This window comes from Microcaecilia unicolor, chromosome 3 (assembly GCF_901765095.1).
Source record: "Microcaecilia unicolor chromosome 3, aMicUni1.1, whole genome shotgun sequence".
NCBI classification, from domain to species: Eukaryota; Metazoa; Chordata; class Amphibia; order Gymnophiona; family Siphonopidae; genus Microcaecilia; species Microcaecilia unicolor.
The window spans coordinates 13,115,166-13,138,923 of NC_044033.1; the positions used below are offsets into that span (position 1 = coordinate 13,115,166).

At 49.6% G+C, this 23,758-nt stretch overlaps 1 protein-coding gene across 1 annotated transcript in view; it reads left to right on the forward strand.

The window, feature by feature from the left end:
• DNAH8 (dynein axonemal heavy chain 8) overlaps window positions 1-23,758 on the forward strand; it is a 1,267,128-nt gene that overhangs the window by 549,170 nt on the left and 694,200 nt on the right. Inside the window, 1 exon segment of the mRNA XM_030199255.1 lies at window positions 14,528-14,654. Coding sequence (XP_030055115.1) covers window positions 14,528-14,654 — 127 coding nt within the window.

Consider the following 23,758-nt stretch of genomic DNA (forward strand, 5'->3'; position numbering starts at 1 on the left):
CCCTTGGTCGAAGAGGTGTCGCGCCGGTCAGTGGGTATCTCAGTACCTTCTCCTGGACCCGAGCAGCTTCCAGCACCGACACCCACACCGGGCCCCCCTGCCTTTCCCGATAGCGGGCCTAGACGAGTGCCTCCGAGCCATCCTTCCCGGGATCCTGGAAGGGCTGATACGCCAGGCTCTACCGTCCCCGGGGGTGCTTGTGCCCCTGGCGCCGTTGATGGAGGCGCCGGTGGGCTCTGGCCCGATGATGAGGCCTCCGACGCCGACTGCAGCACCGGTGTCGACCGCCACTCAGGTGGAGTCCCTGTCGACGTCGATGGAGGGATCTTCGTCCCCGCCGGCGCGGGAGTCCACCGCTCGATGCCATCATCGAGGACGTGGTTCCTTGCAGTCAAGACGGGCCCGGTTGCGGTCTGAGCTGAGAGAGCTCATGTCCGACACCGAGGAGGAGGCCTCGTGGGGGGTGGAGGAGGAGGACCCCAGATATTTCTCCTCAGAGGAGTCTGTGGGCCTTCCCTCCGACCCCACTCCTTCACCGGACAGGAAGCTCTCGCCTCCTGAGAGCCTCTCCCTTGCATCCTTTGTCAGGGATATGTCTATCAGCATTCCCTTCCCAGTGGTTACTGTGGATGAGCCGAGGTCGGAGATGCTCGAAGTCCTCGACTATCCATCACCACCTAGTCTTCCACTGTACCGCTGCACAATGTCCTTAAGGAGACACTGCTTCGGAACTGGTTGAAGCCACTATCTAATCCCACAATCCGAAAGAAAGCGGAGTCCCAATACAGAATCCACTCAGACCCAGAGTTGATGCGGCCCCAATTGCCTCATAATTCGGCGGTCGTGGACTCTGGTCTCAAGAGAGCACGGAGTTTGAGGGATACCGCCTCGGCGCCCCCTGGGCGGGAGTCTTGCACTCTGGACTCGTTTGGGAGGAAGGCCTACCAATCTTCCATGCTCGTGACCCGCATCCAATCATACCAGCTCTATACGAGCATTCACATGCGGAATAATGTGCGGCAACTGGCGGACCTGGTCGACAAGCTCCCTCCGGAGCAGTCCAGGCCTTTTCAGGAGGTGGTCAGTCAGCTGAAGGCGTGCAGAAAGTTGCTGTTCAGGGGTATTTATGACACCTGTGATGTGGCATCTCGAGCTGCGGCCCAAGGTATAGTGATGCGCAGACTCTCCTGGCTGCGTGCCTCTGACCTGGACAACCGCACCCAGCAGCGGCTGGCGGATCCCTTGCAAGGGGGATAACATTTTCGGCGAGAAGGTCGAGCAGTTGGTGGACCAACTACACCAGCGGGAAACCGCTCTCGACAAGCTCTCCCATCGGGCACCCTCAGCATCCACCTCAGCAGGTGGACGTTTTTCCTGGGCCCGGCAGGCTGCACCCTACGCTTACAGCAAGCGTAGGTACACCCAGCCGGCCCAAAGTCCTCCTCAGGCACAGGGACAGTCCCAGCGCGCTCGTTCCTGTCAACAGCGTGCGCCTAAGCAGCCCCCTGCGCCTCCACAGCAAAAGCAGGGGACGAGCTTTTGACTGGATCTATGGGAACATACCCGCCATCAAAGTAGCCGTGCCGGACGGCCTGCCGGTCGGGGGGAGGTTGAGTGGCCTCTTATAACCTCCGACTGGTGGGTTCTCCAAATTGTGCGGTGCGGATACACCCTGAATTTGGTCTCCACTCCACCAAATTGTCCACCAGGAGCCCAATCCTTCAGCTCCCATCACAAGCAGGTACTTGCAGAGGAACTCTCCGCCCTTCTCAGCGCCAATGCGGTCGAGCCCGTGCCACTCGGGCAGGAAGGGCAGGGATTCTATTCCAGGTACTTCCTTGTGGAAAGAAAACAGGGGGGATGCGCCCCATCCTAGACCTGAGAGGCCTGAACAAGTATCTGATGCGAGAAAAGTTCAGGATGCTTTCCTTGGGCACCCTTCTCCCCATGATTCAGAAAGACGATTGGCTTTGTTCCCTGGATTTAAAGGATGCTTATGCTCACATCCCGATACTGCCAGCTCACAGACAGTATCTCCGATTCAGTCTGGGGACGCGTCACTTTCAGTATTGTGTGCTGCCCTTTGGGCTCGCCTCTGCACTATGGGTTTTTACGAAGTGTCTCGTGGTGGTTGCGGCGTACTTATGCAAGCTGGGGGTGCACGTGTTCCTGTGTCTCGACGATTGGCTGGTGAAGAGCACCTCAGAGGCAGGAGCTCTTCGGTCCATGAAGTGCACTATACAACTTCTGGAGCTGCTAGGGTTTGTGGAGTCCCATCTCCACCCAGTCCAATCTCTGGAATTCATAGGAGCTCTGCTGAATTCTCAGACGGCTCAGGCCTATCTTCCTGAGGCGAGAGCTTAGAATCTCCTGTCCCTCGCTTCCCAGAGCAGAGCGTCTCAGCAGATCACAGCTCAGCAGATGTTGAGACTCCTGGGCCATATGGTCTCTACAGTCCATGTGACTACCATGGCTCGTCTTTACATGAGATCTGCTCAATGGACCCTAGCTTCCCAGTGGTGCCAAGACACCGGGAATCTAGAAGATGTCATCCGCCTGTCCATCAGTTGCTGCAGTTCGCTGCGCTGGTGGACAATTCGGACCAATTTGACCCTGGGACGCCCATTCCAAATTCCGCAGCCCACAAAAGTGCTGACAACGGATGCATCTCGCCTGGGGTGGGGAGCTCATGTCGATGGGCTCCACACCCAGGGGGTGTGGTCCCCCCAGGAACAAGATCTTCAGATCAACCTCCTGGAGCTCCGAGCGGTCTGGAACGCTCTGAAGGCCTTCAGGGATCGTCTGTCCTACCGAATTATCCAAATTCGGACAGACAGTCAGGTTGCAGTGTATTACATCAACAAGCAAGGGGGCACCAGATCTCGCCCTCTGTGTCAGGAAGCTGTCAGGATGTGGCGTTGGGCACGCCAGTTTGGCATGCTTCTCCAAGCCACATACCTGGCAGGCGTAAACAACAGTCTGGCCGATAGGCTGAGCAGAGTCATGCAACCACACGAGTGGTCGCTCCGTTCCAGAGTGGTACGCAAGATCTTCCGAGAGTGGGGCACCCCCTCGGTGGACCTTTTCGCCTCTCAGACCAATCGCAAGCTGCCTCAGTTCTGTTCCAGACTACAGGCACACGGCAGACTGGTGTCGGATGCCTGTCTCCTCCATTGGGGGAACGGCCTCCTGTATTCTTATCCTCCCATACCTTTGGTGGGGAAGACCTTGCTGGAGCTCAAGCAAGACCACGGCACCATGATTCTGATAGCGCCTTTTTGGCCCCATCAGATCTGGTTCCCTCTTCTTCAGCAGTTGTCCTCCGAAGTACCGTGGAGATTGGAGTGTTTTCCGACTCTCATTTCGTAGAACAAAGAAGCGCTTCTGCACCCCAACTTTCAGTCTCTGGCTCTCATGGCCTGGATGTTGAGGGCGTAGATTTTGCTTCATTGGGTCTGTCTGAGGGAGTCTCCCCTGTCTTGCTTGCCTCTAGGAAGGATTCCACTAAAAAGAGTTACTTTTTCAAGTGGAGGAGGTTTGTCGTTTGGTGTGAGAGCAAGGCCCTAGACCCTCGTTCTTGTCCTGCACAGAACCTGCTTGAATACCTTCTGCACTTATCAGAGTCTGGTCTCAAGACCAACTCAGTAAGGAATCACCTTAGTGCAATTAGTGCTTACCATTACCGTATAGAGGGTAAAGCCATCTCGGGAGAGCCTTTAGTCGTTCAATTCATGAGAGGCTTGCTTTTGTCAAAGCCCCCTGTCAAGCCTCCTGCAGTGTCATGGGATCTCAACGTCGTCCTCACCCAGCTGATGAAACCTCCTTTTGAGCCACTGAATTTATGCCATCTGAAGTACTTGACCTGGAAGGTCATTTTCTTGGTGGCGGTTACTTCAGCTCATAGAGTCAGTGAGCTTCAGGCCCTGGTAGCCCATGCTCCTTACACCAAATTTCATCATAATAGAGTAGTCCTCCGCACTCACCCTAAGTTCCTGCCAAAGGTGGTGTCGGAGTTCCATCTTAACCAGTCAATTGTCTTGCCAACATTCTTTCCCAGACCGCATACCCGCCCTGCTGAATGTCAGTTGCACACATTGGACTGCAAGCAAGCGTTGGCCTTCTATCTGGAGCGGACAGAACCCCACAGGCAGTCCGCCCAATTGTTTATTTCTTTTGACCCCAATAGGAAGGGGGTCGCTGTCGGGAAACGCACAAACAGATCAACAAATATCTTCCTCTTTTTGCCGGATGGATTGGATTGTTGATTCATTAGCATTAAACTTGCAGCCAACAGCAGAAACAGACATACCAAAACAAAGCTTATCTAACATTGGTCCCATCATTCCACTAAGCCATGGTAGCATTTTTAGTTCCTGGTAATCAAACAAAATAAAACATGGAAAAGAAAATAAGGTGATACCTTTTTTATTGGACATAAGAATTCATTTCTTGATTGGCTTTCGAAGGTTGCCCTTCTTCATCAGATCGGAAATAGCTCATGGTAGAAATCATACTGCTTGGTTTTAATGAAATTGAGCATGAGTGAGCTTTGCATATGCTCAATTTTGCTAAAACTGAGCGTGCTTGCCAGGGCAAGAAAGCAGGGAAGGCAGCGCAGCGCCGAGTTTCGTCACAGGAAGGCTTCTGCTGGTGGGGCTGGGTGACCCCTCCAGCCCCCAGGTATGTGGGATTGCAGCAAGGGCGGAAAGTGGCGGGAAGGTGGAGCAAAATTTGCCCCCTTACTTTGGACTCAGGCCCCTCCCCCTCCAGAATCAAGGTCTGGTTATGCCTCTGCTTTAACCTTGTATTTTCTCTCCAAAGTATAGCATGAGTGGATCTAACTTTTGGTGATGGTATGGGAATCTGGGTACATTTTTCATATGTGATAGTTCTGTCTGAAAGTGGTCCAATTCTGTGCCAATTTAGGGAGGAAGATTTCCACTATTCATGGTGTTGGCATTTACATTGCTACCTTGTTTGCTCTTCTGGACATATGTGATAGTTCCATCTGGATCTGACAAAACAGTGGTACATCTAGTCCATGCAGACTGCTGCACCATACTGGAAGTCTGGTACCTCTGATGATCAACGTACAGCGACATACTGGAAGTTTGGTATCTGTGTGGATCAATGGAGAAAAAGCACTCTGAAGATACAGTTAATACTGAGCACTTGCACTTTTGCAGGCATATGTTTGAGTTGGTGGGGGACTTACCTATGGTACCTTAATGTAATTGACTTTGAACTACTGAGAAAAGGCATGAACTAAATGCAAATACACCCCTAGAAGTTCCAGTGATATTAATGTGTCGTAAACTATGTTTTAAGAAACCTGGGCATCATTTATTAGTCATGGCCTCTTTGAGTGGAGGAGTAGCCTAGTGGTTAGTGCAGTGGACTTTGATCCTGGGGAACTGAGTTCAACTGCCACTGCAGCTCCTTTTGACTCTGGGCAAGTCACTTAACCCTCCATTGCCCCTGGTACAAAATAAGTACCTGAATATATGTAAACAGCTTTGAATGTAGTTGCAAAAACCTCAGAAAGGCAGTATATCATGTCCCAGTTCCCTTTACCTATTTGAGATTCTAGATGGAATGTTCCTACTATTGAGATACTGTTGCTACTGTTTGAGATTCTCCGAGGACAAGCAGGCTGCTTGTTCTCACTGATGGGTGACGTCCACAGCATCCCCCTCCAATCGGAATCTTCACTAGCAAAGACGTTTGCTAGCCCTCGCGCGCCCATGCGCACCGCGCATGCGCCACCGTCTTCCCGCCCGAACTGGCTCGTGTTTGTCAGTCTTCTTTTGTCAGCGCTCGGTATGGTTATGTTTTGCCGCCGTTTCGTGCCCCTCAGAAGACCTCGCGCGTCTTTCGTGTTTCTAATCTCTGTGTTTCAAAAAAAATAATAATAATAAGAGGTTCCCTTTTTCCCGTATTTCTAGTTTTCTTTTCCCCAGCGTAAGTTTCCTTTCGCTTTCGAGAGCGGCCTTGTTGGCCGCCCGTACGGGTTTTTTCTCCCCTTTTTTCTCGGTGCCTCTTGTCATCATCGCGAATTTTGATTTCGCCGGTGCGATTTTTCCGCCCATGTCATCGAAGCCTTCCAGCGGCTTCAAGATATGCACCCATTGCGCCCAGATAATCTCGCTGACTGATAGGCACGCTTCGTGTCTTCAGTGTCTGGGGGATGGGCACCGCCCGCAGGCCTGTAGTCTTTGTGCTCTTTTGCAAAAGAGGACTCGGGTAGCGAGGTTAGCCCAGTGGAACGTTCTGTTCTCCGGCGCTTCGACGGCAACAGCATCTCGGGATTCGTCGGGTGCATCGGCGTCGGCAGCACCGAAGTCTTCGGAGATCGCATCGGCATCGACGGTATCGAGGCGTCTTCCTCCTGCATCGACGGTACCGAGACTTCGAAAGAGTGCGTCGGCGTCGGTGGTACCGGGACCCCCCGCTGATGTTGATGTCGTCGGACGGTGGTGTTTCGTCTGGAGTGCAGGTGAGGGCTGTCCATTCCCCTGCTGGTGGCGGTGAGCCTTCGGGTAGGTCTCCTCCTGCCCTGAGGGCTCCTGCGGTACAGCCCCCCCCCCCCCCCGGGATCGACCTTCGGCCCTGGCCCCGAGGAAGCAACGTCTGGATTCTACTTCCTCCCCATCGGTACCGGGGAGCTCCGGTGACATGCTTCTCTCGAAGAAGTTGAAGAAGCATCGTCACCGGTCATCTTCCCGACTTGGTACCGGGAGCTCTGGGTCGCCAAGAGAGTCGGCACCCAGCAGGCATCGGCACCGGGAGGACCGCTCACCCTCCATCCAGGAGGTGTCGGTGCGCTCTGCCCTGGACAGCCCAGTACCGCCTCTGTGCCTGGAACAGGTTTTGACCTCGACGCCTGCATCGTCTTCTCAGTCTTTCTCCACAGCCGCTCTGCACGAGAGTCTCCGAGCTGTTCTTCCTGGCATCCTGGAAGAGCTGTTGCTCCCTTCTCCGGTACCGGGGGTGCCTGCGCCTCCGGTGCCGTCGAGTGAGGTGACAGCTGGCCCTTTGCCCGGGGTGAGGTCCACGGTACGGTACCGGCTTCGGCTGCCTCCCAGGTGGACTTCCCGACGACATCGGGGGAGGGAGCTTCGCCGCTGCCGGCCACGGAGTCCATCTCTCGACGCTCCCACCATGGCCGTGTTTCCACGGAGTCGAGACGGGCGCGGCTTCAGACGCAGGTTCGTGAACTTGTGTCTGATACCGATGATGAGGCCTCGTGGGAGGCAGAGGAGGACATCAGATATTTCTCTGATGAGGAGTCTGATGGCCTTCCTTCTGACCCCAATCCCTCCCCTGAAAGGCAGCTTTCTTCTCCCTAGAGTCTGTCTTTCTCGGCCTTTGTCCCGGGAGATGTCTACGGCCATCCCCTTCCCGGTGGTCGTGGAGGATGAGCCAAGGGCTGAGATGTTTGAGCTCTTGGACTATCCTTCTCCACCTAAGGAAGCGTCCACAGTACCCATGCATCATGTCCTGAAAAAGACATTGCTGGCGAACTGGACCAAGCCACTAACTAATCCCCACATTCCCAAGAAGATAGAATCCCAGTACCGGATCCATGGGGATCCAGAGCTGATGCGCGCTCATTTGCCTCACGACTCTGGTGTGGTGGATCTGGCCCTGAAGAAGACTAAGAGTTCTAGAGAACATGCTTCGGCACCCCCGGGCAAAGACTCCAGAACCTTAGACTCCTTTGGGAAGAAGGCCTATCATTCTTCCATGCTTGTGGCCAAGATTCAATCATACCAGCTCTACACGAGCATCCATATGTGGAATAATGTGTGGAAGCTGGCGGACTTGGTGGACCAGCTCCCTTCGGAACAAGCCAAGCCGTTTCAGGAGGTGGTCAGGCAGCTGAAGGCATGTAGGAAATTCCTGGCCAGAGGGGTATTTGATACCTTTGATGTTGCGTCCAGGGCCGCTGCTCAAGGTGTGGTGATGCGCAGGCTCTCATGGCTGCGTGCCTCCGACCTGGAGAATAGGATCCAGCAGTGGATTGCGGACTCCCCTTACCGGGCGGATAACATTTTTGGGGAAAAAGTCGAACAGGTGGTAGAACAGCTCCACCACCGGGTTAACGCTTTCGACAAATTCTCCCGCCGGCAGCCTTCAGCATCTACCTCATCAGGTAGATGTTTTTATGAGGGAAGGAGGGCTGTTCCCTACTCTTCTGGTAAGCGTAGGTACAATCCTCCCTCTCGACAGCCTGCGGCCCAGGCTAAGCCCCAGCGCGCTCGCTCTCATCAGCAGCGTGCGCCTCAGCAAGGCCCCACAGCTCCCCAGCAAAAGCAGGGGGTGAGCTTTTGACTGGCTCCAGCAGAGCATAGCCGAGACCAAGGTGTCCGTGCCGGACGATCTGCCGGTCGGGGGGAGGTTGAAAGTTTTTCACCAAAGGTGGCCTCTTATAACCTCCGACCGTTGGGTTCTTCAAATAGTCCGGCAAGGATACACCCTCAATTTGGCCTCCATGACTCCAAATTGCCCACAGGTAGCTCAGTCTTTCAGCTTCCAGCACAAGCAGGTACTTGCAGAGGAACTCTCTGCCCTTCTCAGCGCCAATGCGGTCGAGCCCGTGCCACCGGGGCAAGAAGGGCTGGGATTCTATTCCAGGTACTTCCTTGTGGAAAAGAAAACAGGGGGGATGCGTCCCATCCTAGATCTAAGGGCCCTGAACAAATATCTGGTCAAGGAAAAGTTCAGGATGCTTTCCCTGGGCACCCTTCTTTCCATGATTCAGGAAAAAGATTGGCTATGCTCTCTGGACTTGAAGGATGCTTACACACATGTTCCGATACTGCCAGCTCACAGACAGTATCTTCCATTCCGTCTGGGAACACGTCACTTCTAGTACTGTGTGCTACCCTTTGGGCTTGCCTCCTCGCCCAGGGTGTTCACGAAGTGCCTGGCTGTGGTAGCAGCAGCGCTCCGCAGGCTTGGAGTGCACGTGTTCCCTTATCTCGACGATTGGCTGGTGAAGAACACATCCGAGGCAGGAGCTCTACAGTCCATGCAGATGACTATTCGACTCCTGGAGCTACTATGGTTTGTGATAAATTATCCAAAGTCCCATCTTCTCCCAGTACAGAGACTCGAATTCATAGGAGCTCTGCTGGATTCTCGGACGGCTCGTGCCTATCTTCCGGAGACAAGGGCCAACAATCTGTTGTCCCTTGTCTCCCGGGTGCGAGCGTCCCAGCAGATCACAGCTCGGCAGATGTTGAGATTGCTCGGCCACATGGCCTCCACAGTTCATGTGACTCCCATGGCTCGTCTTCACATGCGATCTACTCAATGGACCCTAGCTTCCCAGTGGTTTCAGGCTGCTGGGGATCTAGAGGACGTGATCCACCTGTCCACGAGTTTTCTCAAATCCCTGCACTGGTGGACGATTTGGTCCAATTTGACGCTCTTTCCAAATTCCTCAGCCGCAAAAAGTGCTGACTATGGATGCGTCTCTCCTGGGGTGGGGAGCTCATGTCGATGGGCTTCATACCCAGGGAAGCTGGTTCCTCCAGGAACAAGGTCTACAGATCAATCTCCTGGAGTTACGAGCGGTCTGGAACGCTCTGAAGGCTTTCAGAGATCGGCTGTCCCACCAAATTATCCAAATTCAGACAGACAACCAGGTTGCCATGTATTACATCAACAAGCAGGGGGGCACCGGATCTCACCCCCTGTGTCAGGAAGCCGTCAGCATGTGGCTGTGGGCTCGCCGTCACGGCATGTTTCTCCAAGCCACATATCTGGCAGGCGTAAACAACAGTCTGGCCGACAGGTTGAGCAGGATTATGCAACCTCACGAGTGGTCGCTCAACTCCAGAGTAGTGCGCCGGATCTTCCAAGTGTGGGGCACCCCCTTGGTAGATCTCTTCGCATCTCAAGCCAACCACAAGGTCCCTCAGTTCTGTTCCAGACTTCAGGCCCACGGCCGCCTGGCATCGGATGCCTTCCTCCTGGATTGAGGGGAAGGCCTGCTGTATGCTTATGCTCCCATACCTCTGGTGGGGAAGACTTTGCTGAGACTCAAGCAGGACCGAGGCACCATGATTCTGATTGTTCCTTTTTGGCCGCGTCAGATCTGGTTTCCTCTTCTTCTGGAGTTGTCCTCCGAAGAACCGTGTAGATTGGAGTTTTTTCTGACCCTCATCACCCAGAACGAAGGGGCACTTCTGCAACCCAACCTCCGGTCTCTGGCTCTCACGGCCTGGATGTTGAGAGCGTAGACTTTGCCTCTTTGGGTCTGTCGGAGGGTGTCTCCTGTGTCTTGCTTGCTTCTAGGAGAAATTTCACTAAGAGGAGTTACTTCTTTTTATGGAGGAGGTTTGCCGTCTGGTGTGACAGCAAGGCCTTAGATCCTCGCTCCTGTCCTACACAGACCCTGCTTGACTACCTTCTGCACTTGTCTGAGTCTGGTCTTAAGACCAACTCTGTAAGGGTTCACCTTAGCGCAATCAGTGCATACCATTACCGTGTGGAAGGTAAGCCGATCTCAGAACAGCCTTTAGTTGTTCGCTTTATGAGAGGCTTGCTTTTGTCAAAGCCCCCCATCAAACCTCCTACAGTGTCATGGGATCTCAGTGTTGTCCTCACCCAGCTGATGAAACCTCCTTTTGAGACTCTGAATTCATGCCATCTGAAGTACTTGACCTGGAAGGTCATTTTCTTGGTGGCAGTAACTTCAGCTCGTAGAGTCAGTGAGCTTCAGGTCCTGGTAACCCATGCTTCTTACACCAAATTTCATCATAATAGAGTAGTCCTCCGCACTCACCCTAAGTTCTTGCCGAAGGTGGTGTCGGAGTTCCATCTGAACCAGTCAATTGTCTTGCCAACATTCTTTCCCCGTCCGCATTCCTGCCCTGCTGAACGTCAGCTGCACACATTGGACTGCAAAAGAGCATTGGCCTTCTATCTGGAGCGGACACAGCCCAACAGACAGTCCGCCCAATTGTTTGTTTCTTTTGATCCCAACAGGAGGGGAGTGGCTGTGGGGAAACGCACCTTATCAAATTGGCTAGCAGACTGCATTTCCTTCACTTACGCCCAGGCTGAGCTGGCTCTTCAGGGTCATGTCACGGCTCACAATGTTAGAGCCATGGCTGCGTCAGTGGCCCACTTGAAGTCAGCCACTATTGAAGAGATCTGCAAGGCTGCGACGTGGTCATCTGTCCACACATTCACATCTCATTACTGTCTGCAACAGGATACCCGACGCGACAGTCGGTTCGGGCAGTCGGTGCTTCAGAATCTGTTTGGGGTTTAGAATCCAACTCCACCCCCCTAGGCCCATTTTTTATTCTGTTCCATGCTACACTCTCAGTTAGTTGAATAAGTTGTTAGGTCAATCTCAGCTATGTCCTCGCCGTTGCGAGGCCCAATTGACCATGTTTGTTGTTTTGAGTGAGCCTGGGGGCTAGGGATACCCCATCAGTGAGAACAAGCAGCCTGCTTGTCCTCGGTGAAAGCGAATGCTACATACCTGTAGAGGGTATTCTCCGAGGACAGCAGGCTGATTGTTCTCACAAACCCGCCCGCCTCCCCTTTGGAGTTGGGTCTTCCCTTGTCTTTGTCTTGCTACATACGGGACTGACGAACACGAGCCGGTTCGGGCGGGAAGATGGTAGTTAAACGTCTTTGCTAGTGAAGATTCCGATTGGAGGGGGATGCCGTGGACGTCACCCATCAGTGAGAACAATCAGCCTGCTGTCCTCGGAGAATACCCTCTACAGGTATGTAGCATTCGCTTTCTACATAGTAGATGACGGTAGAAAAAGACCTGCACGGTCCATCCAGTCTGCCCAACAAGATAAACTCACATGTGCTACTTTTTGTGTATACCTTACCTTGATTTGTACCTGTCCTTTTCAGGGCACAGACCGTATAAGTCTGCCCAGCACTATCCCCGCCTCCCAACCACCAGGCCCGCCTCCCACCACCAGTTCTGGCACAGACCATATAAGTCTGCCCAGCACCATCCCTGCCTCCCTCCACCGGCTCTGCCCAGCACCATCCCCGCCTCCCACCACCGGCTCTGCCACCCAATCTCAGCTAAGCTCCTTAGTATCGATTCCTTTATGTTTATCCCACGCATGTTTGAATTCCGTTACTGTTTTTGTTTCCACCACCTCCCGCAGGAGGGCATTCCAAGCATCCACTACTCTCTCCGTGAAAAAATGCTTCCTGACATTTTTCTTGAGTCTGCCCCCCTTCAATCTCATTTCATACCCTCTCGTTCTACCGCCTTCACATCTCCAGAAAAGGTTCGTTTGCAGATTAATACCTTTCAAATATTTGAACGTCTGTATCATATCACCCCTGTTTCTCCTTTCCTCCAGAGTATACATGTTCAGGTCCGCAAGTCTCTCCTCATACGTCTTGTAACGCAAATCCCATACCATTGTCGTAGCTTTTCTTTGCACCGCTTCAATTCTTTTTACATCCTTAACAAGATACGGCTTCCAAAACTGAACACAATACTCCAGGTGGGGCCTCACCAATGACTTATACAGGGGCATCAACACCCCCTTTCTTCTGCTGGTCACACCTCTCTCTATACAGCCTAACAACCTTCTAGCTACGGCCACCGCCTTGTCACACTGTTTCGTCGCCTTCAAATCCTCAGATACTATCACCCCAAGATCCCTCTCCCCATCCGTAGCTATCAGACTCTCCCCGCCTAACACATACCTCTCCCGTGGATTTCTACTGCCTAAGTGCATCACTTTGCATTTCTTCGCATTGAATTTTAATTGCCAAACCTTAGACCATTCTTCTAGTTTCCGTAGGTCCTTTTTCATGTTTTCCACTCCCTCCGGGGTGTCCACACTGTTACGGATCTTAGTATCATCCGCAAATAGGCAAACTTTACCTTCTAACCCTTCGGCAATGTCACTCACAAATATATTGAACAGAATCAGCCCCAGCACCGATCCTTGAGGCATTCCACTACTCACCTTTCCCTCCTCCGAGCGAATTCCATTCACCACCACCCTCTGTCATCTGTCCATCAACCAGTTCCTAATCCAGCTTTGCTGAAATCTAAGTAGATTACGTCCATTGCTCGTACTTGATTCAATTCTCCTGTCACCCAATCAAAGAACTCAATGAGATTCGTTTGGCATGATTTCCCTTTGGTAAAACCATGTTGTCTCGAATCTTGAAACTTATTGGCTTCCAGGAAATTCACTATCCTTTCCTTCTGCATCACTTCCATTACTTTTCCAATAACCGAAGTGAGGCTTACCGGCCTGTAGTTTCCAGCTTCTTCCCTATCACCACTTTTGTGAAGAGGGACCATATCTGCCGTTCTCCAATCCCTCGGAACCTCTCCCGTCTGCAAGGATATATTAAACAATTCTTTAATAGGACCCGCCAGAACCTCTCTGAGCTCCTTCAATATCCTAGGGTGGATCCCATCCGGTCCCATGGCTTTATCCACCTTTAACTTTTCAAGTTGTTCCTACACACTCTCTTCCGTGAACGGTGCTCTATCCACTTCAATCTCATTTGTACTTTTTCCAGTCCATCGCGGTCCTTCTCCAGGATTTTCTTCTGTGAAAACAGAACAGAAGTATCTATGTAGCAAATTTGCTTTTTCTTCATCATTATCCACATAGCGGTTCGCAGTATCTTTTAGTCTCACAATTCCCTTTTTAGTCATTCTCCTTTCACTAATATACCTGAAGAAAATTTTGCCACCCCTCCTTACATTTCTAGCCATTTGTTCTTCCGTTTGCGCTTTCGCCAGACGTATCTCTCTCTTGGCTTCTTTCAGTTTCATCCGGTATTCCTCCTCGTGTTCCTTTTCCTGAGTTTTTTTGTATTTCTGGAATGCCAACTCTTTAGCCTTTATTTTCTCAACCACTTGCTTGGAGAACCATATCGGTTTCCTTTTGTCTCTTTCCTTACATAAAGGTTCGTGGCCCTATTTATAGCTTCTTTCAGCCTGGAGCACTGTCCTTCCACTTCTTGTATTTCCTCCCATCCCATCATGAAATGTTAATGTTGCTATTCCACTAGCAACATTCCATGTAGAAGCCTGCCCTTGCAGATCAGCAACACCGCTGCGCAGGCTTCTGTTTCTGTGAGTCTGACGTCCTGCACGTACAGGACGTCAGACTCACAGAAACAGAAGACTTCTACATGGAATGTTGCTAGTGGAGGAGCAGCCTAGTGGTCAGTGCAGCGAACACTGATCCTGGGAAACTGAGTTCGAGTCCCACTGCAGCTCCTTGTGACTCTGGTCAAGTCACTTAACCCTTCATTGCCCCTGGTACAAAGTAAGTGCCTGAATATATGTAAACCGCTTTGAATGTCGTTGCAAAACCTCAGAAAGGCGGTATGTCAAGTCCCATTTCCCTTTCCCTTCTTAGCTGTAGTTTAGTACGAGCCTTACTTTCTGGTTATACCCTCTGTGCACACTGTGAAGTCTTTATATTGTATGTGCTATGCCTGATTTGATAACGAGATTTTAAAAATAACGGCATGTTTATATCCTATTTAGCAATTTATGGATGGGAATCCTTCTCTCAATGAAATGCGAGCAGAAATTCTCCATTATGATACTGTTGAACAACAGATTGAAGATTTAAAGCCAGCCATTGTTGTTGGACCAATTGAAATGCATACAGGTATGAAAATTAATTATTTTCAAGTGTAAAGTGTTGATGATCACTGCATTCTGTTTCAGTTTACAAACTGACTGACACCCAAGTAATAGCCCCTGCTCTACCTTCTCTAATTTCCCTCTGCAAACTGTCCCACTCCAAAAAAGTACCCCCAACTGCCCCACTACCCTGTAAACTACCCCACCCTAAAACTACCACTCTGCATCTGCCCCCCCACAAACTGCCTCCATCTCCAAAAAGATCCAGCCCACAACTGCCCCGTTATATTGCAAACTGCCTCACATCCCAAAACTACCCTACTCATGACTGACACAATACTCCACAAATGGCCACAACCCTAAAATCTGCCCCCTGCAACTTTCCCACCATCCCACAAATTACCCCACACTCAAAACTAATCCCTCACAACTACTGACCCATTTTTTGGAGGGGCTTCATTTCTCTTCTGCCTCCACACATGTAAAAACTTTCCTTCTATAACATAGAAATGACCTCGTGTTTACAGCTGCCTTTCAGTCCTCCCCCCCCAACTGCCTTCCAATTTAATGGATCCAAACAGAGAAAAATGTTAGACATGTTCTGTCCCCTCACTGGCATGCAGTTTAAACCAGAGTATAGAACATCACTCTTGAACCAAAATCTTCTTTAATGCAATAATTAAACAAGGAAACTTACAGTTCAGATGTGCTGGACAAGAGTTTTTCCTTGCAAACTGGGAGTCTGTTCTCCACCAGCTCTCTCTCTCTCAAGCAAAAGAGGCTGGCAGATTTTCACCAATACCCTGGATAGCAATGGTGTTTATACTTTTACACTGGTGAAATCTTGATAGAGTTACAGTAGTTTGAAAAGATCATACAGCAGAATACAGCATAGGCAGTTTCAGTTCACAGAGGAGATATGCTGCAGAATAACTCTTACAGACCCGATGGAAAAAGAAGGGCAGAGTACTGATAGAACTGAAAATTGAGCTTGCAGAGCTACTGTTAGTGATATGCAATTTATCCTTAAAATCGAGCGTGGTACCGGAAGATTGGAGGGTGGCCCATGTAACGCCAGTTTTCAAAAAAGGTTCCAGGGGAGATCCGGGAAATTATAGACCGGTGAGTCTGACGTCGGTGCCGGGGAAAATGGTAGAGGCTATTATTAAAAACAAAATTACAGAGCACATCCGAGGACATGGATTACTGAGACCAAGTCAGCATGGCTTTTGTGTGGGGAAATCTTACCTGACCAATTTACTTCAATTCTTTGAAGGAGTAAACAAACATGTGGAAAAAGTGGAGCCGGTTGATATTGTGTATCTGGATTTTCAAAAGGCGTTTGACAAGGTACCTCATGAAAGGCTGCAGTGGAAATTGGAGGGTCATGGGATAGGAGGAAATGTCCTATTGTGGATTAAAAACTGGCTGAAGGATAGGAAACAGAGAGTGGGATTCAATGGGCAGTATTCACAATGGAGAAGGGTAGCTAGTGGGGTTCCTCAGGGGTCTGTGCTTTTTAATATATTTATAAATGATTTAGAGATGAGAGTAACTAGCGAGGTAATTAAATTTGCTGAAGACACAAAGTTATTCTAAGTTGTTAACTCGCGACAGGATTGTGAAAAATTACAGAAAGACCTTACGAGACTGGGAGACTGGGCGGCTAAATGACAGATGTTGTTTAATGTGAGCAAGTGCAAGGTGATGCAAGTGGGAAAAAAGAACCCGAATTATAGCTACGTCATGAAAGGTTCCATGTTAGGAGTTACGGACCAAGAAAGGGATCTGGGTGTCGTCGTCGATAATACACTGAAACTTTCTGCTCAGTGTGCTGCTGCTGCTAGGAAAGTGAATAGAATGTTGGGTATTATTAGGAAAGGTATGGAAAACAGGTGTGAGGATGTTATAATGCCGTTGTATCGCTCTATGGTGTGACCGCACCTTGAGTATTGTGTTCAATTCTGGTCGCCGCATCTCAAGAAAGATATAGTAGAATTGGAAAAGGTGCAGTGAAGGGCGACTAAAATGATAGCGGGGTTGGGAAGATTTCCTTATGAAGAAAGACTAAGGAGGCTAGGGCTTTTCCGTTTGGAGAAGAGACGGCTGAGGGGAGACATGATATAGCATATAAAATAATGAGTGGAGTGGGACAGGTGGATGTGAACCGTCTGTTCACGCTTTCCAAAAATACTAGGACTAGGGGGCATGCGATGAAACTACAGTGTAGTAAATTTAAAGCAAATCGGAGAAACATTTTCTTCACCCAACGCATAATTAAATTCTGGAATTCGTTGCCGGAGAACGTGGTGAAGGCGGTTAGCTTGGCAGAGTTTAAAAAGCGGTCAGACGGTTTCCTAAAAGACAAGTCCATAAACCCCTACTAAATGGACTTGGGAAAAATCCACAATTCCAGGAATAACATGTATAGAATGTTTGTACATTTGGGAAACTTGCCAGCTAACTATTTTGCCTGCTTCCGGCTGAATGTCGGACACAGTGTGTTTAGTTGGGTGTAACTGCTCAACCCTTATTTGAGCGAAGTTCCTGTGTGGTGCCAGAGTCTGTGGTTGTAATGAAGCATTTCCCTCAATGCACTTTCCTGGAGTGAGAGCCAGTGATACTGCATCTGTATATATGCGAGTGTGTGGGTCACTATGGTGGTGGTTAGCCTCCATGGCATGCTTTCCTTAGGCTAGCTTCTTTCAGGTGAGCTAGATTCTGGTGTGGAGGGTCATACTTTCTCTAAATCTGATGACTCCGCTGATTGTGAATGTGTGCTTTCATGTGCTAGGGTATGATCCTATGTGCTGACCGTATTTGGACAACATTTAACCTCCTCAACTCTGAAACAGTTACACAAGTGACTCATAGGTTCGCCAAGACCCACTGCAAACTGGATACATGCCCCAGATATTTACTAAAATCCGCCCCGACTGCTTCATAGCAGACGTCACATCCCACCTAAACTTCATGTTACAACAAGGTCTCTTACCTGAGGAATATGGCAACATCTTACTCACCCCAATACCAAAAGACGCCAAGAAAAGCAGAAACGATCTCACCAAGTACCGCCCAGTAGTGTCCATCCCACTTGTTGTAAAAATGATGGAGAGTTTGGTGACCAAACAACTTACGGAATACCTGGACAAGTTCTCAATATTACATAATTCACAATCAGGATTACGCTCCCACCATAGTACCGAAACTGTCCTAGTCACCCTCCTGGCCAAATTCAAGCAGGAAATATCCATAGGTAAAAGCATACTCCTCCTCCAGTTCGACATGTCGAGCGCATTCGATATGGTAAACCACAACATTCTACTAAGACTACTTGGCCACTTCGGAATTGAAGGAAATGCACTCAATTGGATCAAAGGTTTTCTAACCACCAGAACTTATCAAGTAAAATCAAATTCAAACATATCACCACCGTGGAAAGCAGTCTGCGGAGTACCTTACGGTTCACCATTATCACCAATACTCTTCAACATGATGATGATTCCACTGGCACAGTCCTTATCCAATCGAGTCCTCAACCCGTTCATTTACGCAGATGATGTTACAATTTACATCCCCTTCAGACATGACCTGTCAGAAATAACTGATAAAATTAACAGTGGCCTGAACATCATGGACTCCTGGGCAAATTCATTCCAACTGAAACTGAACAGTGAAAAAACACACTGCCTCTTCCTCTCCTCTCAACACAACAAGTACAAACCCACAACCATAAATACCCCAGGACACACCCTCCCTACATCAGACAGCTTGAAAATACTCAGCGTCACACTCGACCGCAACCTTACACTTGAGAGTCATGTAAACTCTGTAATAAAGAAAATATTGTATTCAATGTGGAAGCTCAAACGATTAAAATAAAACCTTTCTTCCGAAGGGAAATCTTTTGAAACCTAATACAATCAATGGTCCTAAGCCATGCAGATTATTGCAGTGGAATCTACGCGGGATGCAAAGAACAACCCACAAAAAAACTTCAGACCGCCCAAAATACAGCAGCCAGGTTGATATTCAGCAAAATTCGCTTTGAAAATGCTAAACCCCTTCGAGAAAAACTGCATTGGCTCCCAATCAAAGAACAGATCTTCTTCAAAATCAGCACTCTAGTCCACAAAATTATATATGGAGTAGTCCCAGAATACATGATAGACCTTATAGAGTCGGATCGTCAAGATCATACCTAAACCTACTTTACCCTAATTGCAAAGAACTGAAATACAAAACAACTTGCGCATCCGGCGTCTCCTACATAAGCGCACAAGTATGGAATGGCCTCCCAAAAGCTGTGAAAGCAATCCATCACCACCTGAACTTCAGGAAATCACTAAAAACCAACCTCTTCAAAAAGGCCTGCCCCAACGACCCTGCGTAAGCCTCTTCGCCCAGAAACACAGCATGACTAATGATCGTACTGGACAACACACAATCTTCACCCCTTCTGACCCTCATTCAATTACTATACAACCTTGTATTTGTTATTAACCGACTGGGAAACGCCGTTGATGGTACTATGTAAGCCATATTGAGCCTGCAAATAGGTAGGGAAATGTGGGGTATAAATGCAACAAATAAAATAAATAAATATGGACTGCAGTTCACTTCTCATGACCTACAAAGGCAATGTGATTAAGCTGGCTCTCCCCTTCCTGATGCCCATTTCAAGGGCCATGGCTTCATTCTTAAAGGTGGCTGTTTCTTTCTCTTGCTGGAGCACTTTCAAGGCAATGTCTAACTCTGCCTTCCTGCATTCAGAGGCAGAAGCTGCGGCAATGGCATTAGCAGTGACAGCAGTGGTGGCGGCAGCAACAGCAGCTTCTCTTTTCCTTCCCTCTAGTCTAAGTGTTTTTTAATTTTTAGATGCTTCTTGCTGACTGTAAAGAGCACGTGACTTAGCAGCCTCAGCCTAAGCTGAGACCCAGATTGCTGCTGAACTAATTGCAGACTGACTGGAATGGCTAGTCCTGTGTGATTTTGAAGTTCTAGGACTATATCTAGAGTTGCTAGAATATTGGGATTCATTCTCCCCTGCATGATCTGTGTGAGGTTCTCTGCATTTAATTGTCTCTATTTATTTATTTATTGCATTTGTGTCCCACATTTTCCCACCTCTTTGCAGGCTCAATGTGGCTTACAATACATCGTGAATAATGGAAGTATATTAGGAAAATAGATAGTTAGTGTTACAGCAGGCCTGGCATGTGAGAGCTCTAGCTTGCTGTCTCTGGGCTAAACTACATTCTGTGTTTTTTCCTGCTTATAAACTGGCAATATTCTTCTGACTTGTGCTGATACAGCTTATAGATTGGCTATACCGGTTCTATATGGAGGGTATTTGCTTTGCTTTTTTTTTTTTATACCACACATATTTTCTCCTCTACTGTAAGGCAAAGTTTTTCCAGAAGAAGGAGGTAGTTGTGTGCTTCTGCTTCATAATTTTCTCTGGACTTTTCTGTACATAAGAACATAAGAATAGCCATACTAAATCAGATCAGTATCCTGCTTCCAACAGCGTCCAATCCAGGTCACAAGTATATGACAGAAAACCAAATAGTAGCAACATTCCATGCTACCAATCCCAGGGCAAGCAGTGACTTCCCCTTCTCTGTCTCAGTAGCAGACTATGGACTTTTCATCCAGAAACTTGTCCAAACTTTTATAAACCCAGATATTCTAACTGTTGTTACTACATCTTCCAGCAAAGAGTTCCAGAGCTTAACTATTCGTTGAGTGAAAAAATATTTCCTCCTATTTCTATTAAAAGTTTTTACTTGTAACTTCATTGAGTGTCTCCTAGTCTTTGTACTTCTTGAAAGAGTAAAAAACATCTATTCATTTCTACTTGTTCTATCTCAGAATTTTGTAGACCTCAATCATATCTCTTCTCAGCCATCTATTTTCCAAGATGAAGAGTCCTAACCTCTTTATCCTTTCCTCATATGAGAGAAGTTCCATCCCATTTATCATTTTGGTTGCCCTTCTTTAAACATTTTCTAATTCTGCTATATCTTTTTAAAAATACAGCGACCAGGGGGAGTCACGTGATGCATTGAGAGTGACGTATGTGTCTGTGTCTCTCTCTGGGGTCCCTCACCCTTTTCGCCTCTGGAACAGCGCATTTCGTCCACCTGTTGCCTTCTTTCTTTGAGGAGTAGTGTCAAACAACATGGACACATTTGTGTGTAAGGAGGAGTCTACAATGGCTGGCAAATCAGTGAAAAAAGAGCAAATTCGCTAGTGGAGCACTGATGACAAAATGGATGCCAGCAGGCAAGACAGTGCCATAATTTTTACTGAGCAACAACTTGGGCAACTTACCTCTGCAGTCTCCATAACTTTCAAGCTGCGCTTGGGAAAACGCACCTGGAGCATAAGTACATAAGTATTGCCATACTGGGACAGACCAAAGGTCCATCAAGCCCAGCATCCTGTTTCCAACAATGGCCAATCCTGGCAGTGGTGTGCTGGTAAATGTTTAACAACAGGCTCTCTCCCCGGTCCACCTTGGCGCCACCCGCCCCCCCCCCCCCCCCGTCCACCTCTGCGCCCCCCCCCCCCAAATTGCAGAGCTGGCTATAGCCGGGGGGGGGGGGGGGGGGGGGGGAAGCATTACTCTCTCCAGGAAAAAAAATTAAATGATCCCAGGTTCCAATCTAATTCATGTTTGATGTGGGATAAAATGCCATAAATAAGTAAATAAATATAAACTTTTAATGTTGATCACCTGATTCTTAAAGTGAACATATTCCAAACACTATTATGAAAATAAAATGATTTTTTTTCTACCTTTGTTGTCTGGTGACTGTTTTTCTGATCATGCTGGCCCAGTATCCGATTCTGTTGCTTTCTGTCCTCTTAACTCCGTTTCCAGGGCTTCCTTTCCATTTATTTCTTTCCTCCTTTCTTCTTCATTTCTGGTCCTCAGCTTCTGCCTATTTTCTTCATCCATGTGCAGTTTTTCTTCTCTCTTCCTTTTCCCTCATCTCATCTCCTTCTTCACTCTTCTTTCCCCTCCATCCATGTCCAGCATTTCTTCTCTCTCCCCTCCTCTCCCCTTCCCTGCATGCACCCATGTCCAGCAATGACCCTCCTCTCCCCTTCCCTGCATGCACCCAGATGTCCAGCAGTGACCCTCCTCTCCCCTGCCCTGCATGCACCTATACCCAGCGACCCTCCTCTGCCCTTCCCTGCATGCACCCAGATGTCCAGCAGTAACCCTCCTCTCCCCTGCATGCACCCATGTCCAGCAGTGACCCTCCTTTCCCCTGCCCTGCATGCACCCATGTCCAGCAGTGTACCCTCCTCTCCTCTCCCCTGCCCTGCATGCACCCATACCCAGCGACCCCCTCCATCCACCCATGCCCAGCAGCGACTCCCTTTTCCCCCCTGCCACCCCCTCCCAATTTGTTTCGCGAATTCTTCTCCCTCCCTCCCTCCCGATCCAGTCCCTCACCGCCCGCTTGTTTTTTAAATTCTTCGTGGCAGGCACTCTTGCCTGCCCGCTTCCAGCACTGACTGTCCCCCGCTGCCAATTCGCGCTTCAAAATGGCCGCCAAGATCTCGCGAGGCCGCCTCTGGAAGTCTTGGCGGCCATTTTTAAAGCGCGAACCAGCAAATTAAAGACGAGCGTGTGGGCAAGACAACTTTCGCTTATATGCGGTAAGCCAATAACAAGACGAGTCTCAGCAACCTAGAGAGCAGCCGCATGTTTCAATTGGCTAGAGGCTTCAGTCTCGCATTTTCTTTGGTCGGAAGGATTCAAAAGTTGAAAAGAAAAGTTTGCGAGCCTAGGCAATAATTGTTTTCTTTGGGTTTCACAATCGGTTTCACTACCCGCAGTCTGCAATCCATACTGTAGTGCATGCTAGGAACCGATGCAGCTGAGGGAGGGTGCTATGGCTCATTGTTCTGATTCGCTGCTGAGTCTGCCCTTTGCAGCTGATGGGAAATTCCCAGAGAGGAGGGGAGGAAGGAGGGAGGGAGCGACACACGCTTCCTGATTCCATATCATCATGCTGATCAATCCATAGACTGGTGGGTTGTGTCCATCTACCAGCAGGTGGAGATAGAGAGCAATCCTTTTGCCTCCCTATATGTGATCATGTGCTGCCGGAAACTCCTCCCCAATATGTTCTCTATCTCAGCAGGTGGTGGTCACACACAGCAGCAGCTCTGGCTAGGCCTCTAAGCCTAATTTTTAGGTTTTGTTGAGTGCCTGGGGTTGAGGGCTCTTCTTGAGCAAGTGCAAACCTGGTGGCGCCAGGTCCCTCCTTTTCTCCCCCCTCCCGCTGGCTCCGTTTAAAAAAAAAAAAAAAAAAATTTGGACGTCCTTAAAGGCGTTTATTTCGACGTTTATTTAAACGTTTATTGCAGCTACTCACTGGGACACCAGGTCGTTACAGCTCGGAGCGTGAAGCAGGTAATTTTTACCTTTTTATAGCGGGCAGGGGGTTTCCCCGATCGATCTCCACGTGGCCTATGGCGTCGGAGGGCGAGGGCGCGAAGAATCGCTCCCCGGACCGCGTGTGCGCTTCTAGCGGGGATGCGGGGGTCTTAAAGTCTGATTCGCCCTTGTTGGGTGTCAGTTCGGAGGCCGGTCAGTGTCCCGGGTCTTCCTCCGGCGCGGCGGTTTTTCCCGCCATAACCGCCCATCCCCCGCTGCTCGCCTCCGCCATCTTGGCCGGCCACTCTGCTCGGACGGCTTCTTCTTGGACCGCCCTTGAGCTGGGAGACGTTCATGCCATGGCCGCCCTTGATTTGGGCGACGGCAAAAAAGCGGCTAAAGTTAAGCGCCGTTCTTCCCGCGCGGCTCCTTCGCGGAGTGTCGCGCCGGACGCCATCTTGGATGAGCAGCATGTTTCTCCCCCGCTCTTACGAGCGCCGGTTGAGGGTGCGTCTAGGGCTGTGGCCCAGGCTGCTGAAGTGCACAGTCTGGGGGGTTTCTCCCCCGAGTTTATTTTGCTGCTGCATCAGGCCTTCCTTATGCAGAACGCTGCCCCTTCTCTCTTGTCCGATAAAGGGGTTGAGGCCCCCGGAAGTAAACGCCCTCGGGTGGATTCCCAGGCCTTAGAGGACGCTGTTTCCTCTGATGTAGATGAGGGCAGCGTATCT